Raw genomic sequence first — 2839 nt, 5'->3', positions numbered from 1 at the left:
ACACACACACTCTCACACACACACACACACACACACACACACACACACACACTCACACACACACACAAAAGCAGCCTAAAGAGGATAAAGGAATAATAATGATAATAATAATAATAAATACAATTTAAATTATAAAAGTCACAAAATCACTAAAAAAACTTTTATTTACTTTTTATTTCAATTATTTATTTTAAATAATTAATCATAATTAAGAATCCATCAATTGCATTGGCATGATATATTCATAACATTATATATATATTTTGATCTTTTATTTACTTTTTATTTCAATTATTTATTTTAAATAATTAATCATAATTAAGAATCCATCAATTACATTGGCATGATATATTCATAACATTATATATATATTTTGATACAGCAGCACAGATTACAACAAATACATTTTACTTTGTTGTATTGCATGTTACAGCTTTTATTTGAATTTTTATTAAAAATTGTTGCATTGCATGTTTAATTTAATTCATGTAATAACTTTTTTAATTAAAATATAATGATACAAATGTATAATATTCAATTCATATTACAGCAGTACAGATAAATAGATCTAAAAAAAAAATTACATTTATAATCAAATTGGTAATTTTTTTCCATGTTATAACCTTTATTTTGATTTTTTTTTAAATAATTTGTATTGCATATTTAATTTTATTTTAACGTTTTAATTGTTATTTTTCAAATGATTAAATAATTTTAAAAATTGCATCCATTAATTATGTTGGCATGGTATATTCATAACTTTATTGCATAGCATTTTTAGCTATAGCAGCACATCTGCAAATACATTTTAATTGGTGTATTGCATGTTATAATTTTTATTTTATTTTATTCACTAAAAATATTGGCATATAAAATTATTTTGGCATATAAATGTTGTTGCTTTATTATTAGAAATGATACATGAATACAGTTTGACTGACAATTAAAATCAGTCAATCAGATTCTGTTTGATTATGAATCAGTCATTTTAGTATGTGTAATCTATATGTGGACCCAATTCTGGTTGTTGAAGCAACATAAAGCAATCCCTAAATGAACAGGTCTCGACCTAAAATGGAAAATAACATATAGAGGAAATATACATATAGTTTCTCATAACCATTGAAAAACTTTATCTGGAATACATACCGATGACAGAAAATGTTCATCACTGTCAAGAGCAAAGTAATGAATGTACCTTTGGACATATCTGACATTATTCTGGGAGGGAGAGGGAGAGAGCGAGAGAGAAAATGCATTTATGCTGAAACTTTTGATGAAGCCGTTTCCCTTTAACACCTTCCTCTCTGAGCTGTAAATGAATGTGCTGACGTCTCCTGAAATCAGTGCAATCAAACTGCAGGGCATATTCTCACTATTCTCAACAGTTATCATACGACCTCAATCTATCACAGACTGCACTTTATACCAGAGGATCCTCCATCAACGTTATACAAAGATCATATTGAAGTTATCTCAACTTTGTAGGTTTAATACATAGTTTGATATAAACTGCATTACAGATGGAAATATGACAGATTTCTCTTGTCATGACATTCATCACGTGAGGCTAAAAATAAGTAACAGAAAGAGTACTTTTTGGAGTAACTTTTTAGAATATAACAGTGTAGAGTCATCGCCATGTTTATGTGTACATGGTAGTGTCAAATGTACGTGGGAAAGGTTTCTTGTTTTAACATCATGAAATTATGCCATAATAATGTGATAATAATGCGATAATAACTTCAGTAAGGATTCACCTCTCTAGCGTTCTGTAGCTCGACACAAACTCCGTGCATCTCAATCATCAACATCTCCTGGTCTTCACTTCTCTCTCATCTCATCTGACTGTTATCATTTTATTATTATGTATCCTTCAGAAATCATTCTATAAGGCTGATTTGTTGTCATTAATGTTGAAAACAGTTGTGCTGCTTCATATTTTTGTGGAAACCATGATACAGTTTGTTTCTCGGGATTCTTTGATGAATAGAAAGCTCAAAGGAACAGCATTTATTTGACATAGAAATCGTTTATGGCATTATAAATGTCGTTAATGTACTTTTAAATAATTTATTGCATTCTTGCTGAATAAAAGTATTAACTTCTTTTAAAAAATAAATCTTAGTGACCCCAAATTTTTTAACTGTAGTGGAAATGCCATATGAGGTTTATAAATGTGGTAATAATGTATCATAGTGCAATGGTACAGTAGCCATGCACACTGTATGCGAATGACGCTCCTCACGTCTTACCTCATGCTCCGCAGGTCCCAGCCTCGGATGGCCGTGTCATTGGCCGTGGCCAGCTGTGTGCTGTTGTGATGTGGGCTCCACTTGCCTGCTGTGAACTTCAGCTGCCCTTTGCCCTCCAGAGTGGCGCTGCTCGAGATCTGTGGGAGGAGAATCGATCCACATACATCTCAATCAATGGCTGCATATTCACCAGCAAGCCTACTCACAGTCCCTGACGGACACAGAATACACTGTGTTTGTGAACACAGCAGTGCCAAATAGACCAAATACTCTTAACGACAAGAAACGGTGCCGCTGTTGAAGAGCAGTGCACCATTTATACTGGGAGTTCAATGCAAAGGTGCTCTCAGCCTGGAAAGTCTTCGTTGGCTTTCTGTATCATTCAGAATGTAAGCAAAGTGTAGGATTTACTTTGAAACCATTTTCACCCAAAAAATTGCTAGTAAAAGTCACAAAGAAATACAACGAAACATCAAGTAACACATTGAATCGAGCTAGTAGAAAGACTGAAATAAGTGTTTTCTTGTAAAAAAAAAGTACTCCAACAATCTTCAGTCTCCACAGAGAAGAATCTTTAGAGAAAG

General features: G+C 32.2%; 1 protein-coding gene across 1 annotated transcript in view; it reads right to left on the bottom strand.

Annotated features, from left to right (window-relative positions):
• The window catches only part of eipr1 (EARP complex and GARP complex interacting protein 1), a 42223-nt gene that overhangs the window by 16631 nt on the left and 22753 nt on the right, over positions 1–2839 (bottom strand). The window contains exon 5 of the mRNA XM_016256464.1: positions 2256–2392. Within this exon, the coding sequence (XP_016111950.1) occupies positions 2256–2392 (137 nt within the window). The remainder of the gene's footprint in view (positions 1–2255; positions 2393–2839) is intronic.

This window comes from Sinocyclocheilus grahami, unplaced genomic scaffold, assembly GCF_001515645.1.
Source record: "Sinocyclocheilus grahami isolate Dianchi unplaced genomic scaffold, SAMN03320097.WGS_v1.1 scaffold1434.1, whole genome shotgun sequence".
Lineage (NCBI taxonomy): Eukaryota > Metazoa > Chordata > Actinopteri > Cypriniformes > Cyprinidae > Sinocyclocheilus > Sinocyclocheilus grahami.
The sequence above is the reverse complement of the archived record's forward strand: the minus strand, read 5'-3'. Positions and strand labels throughout refer to the sequence as shown.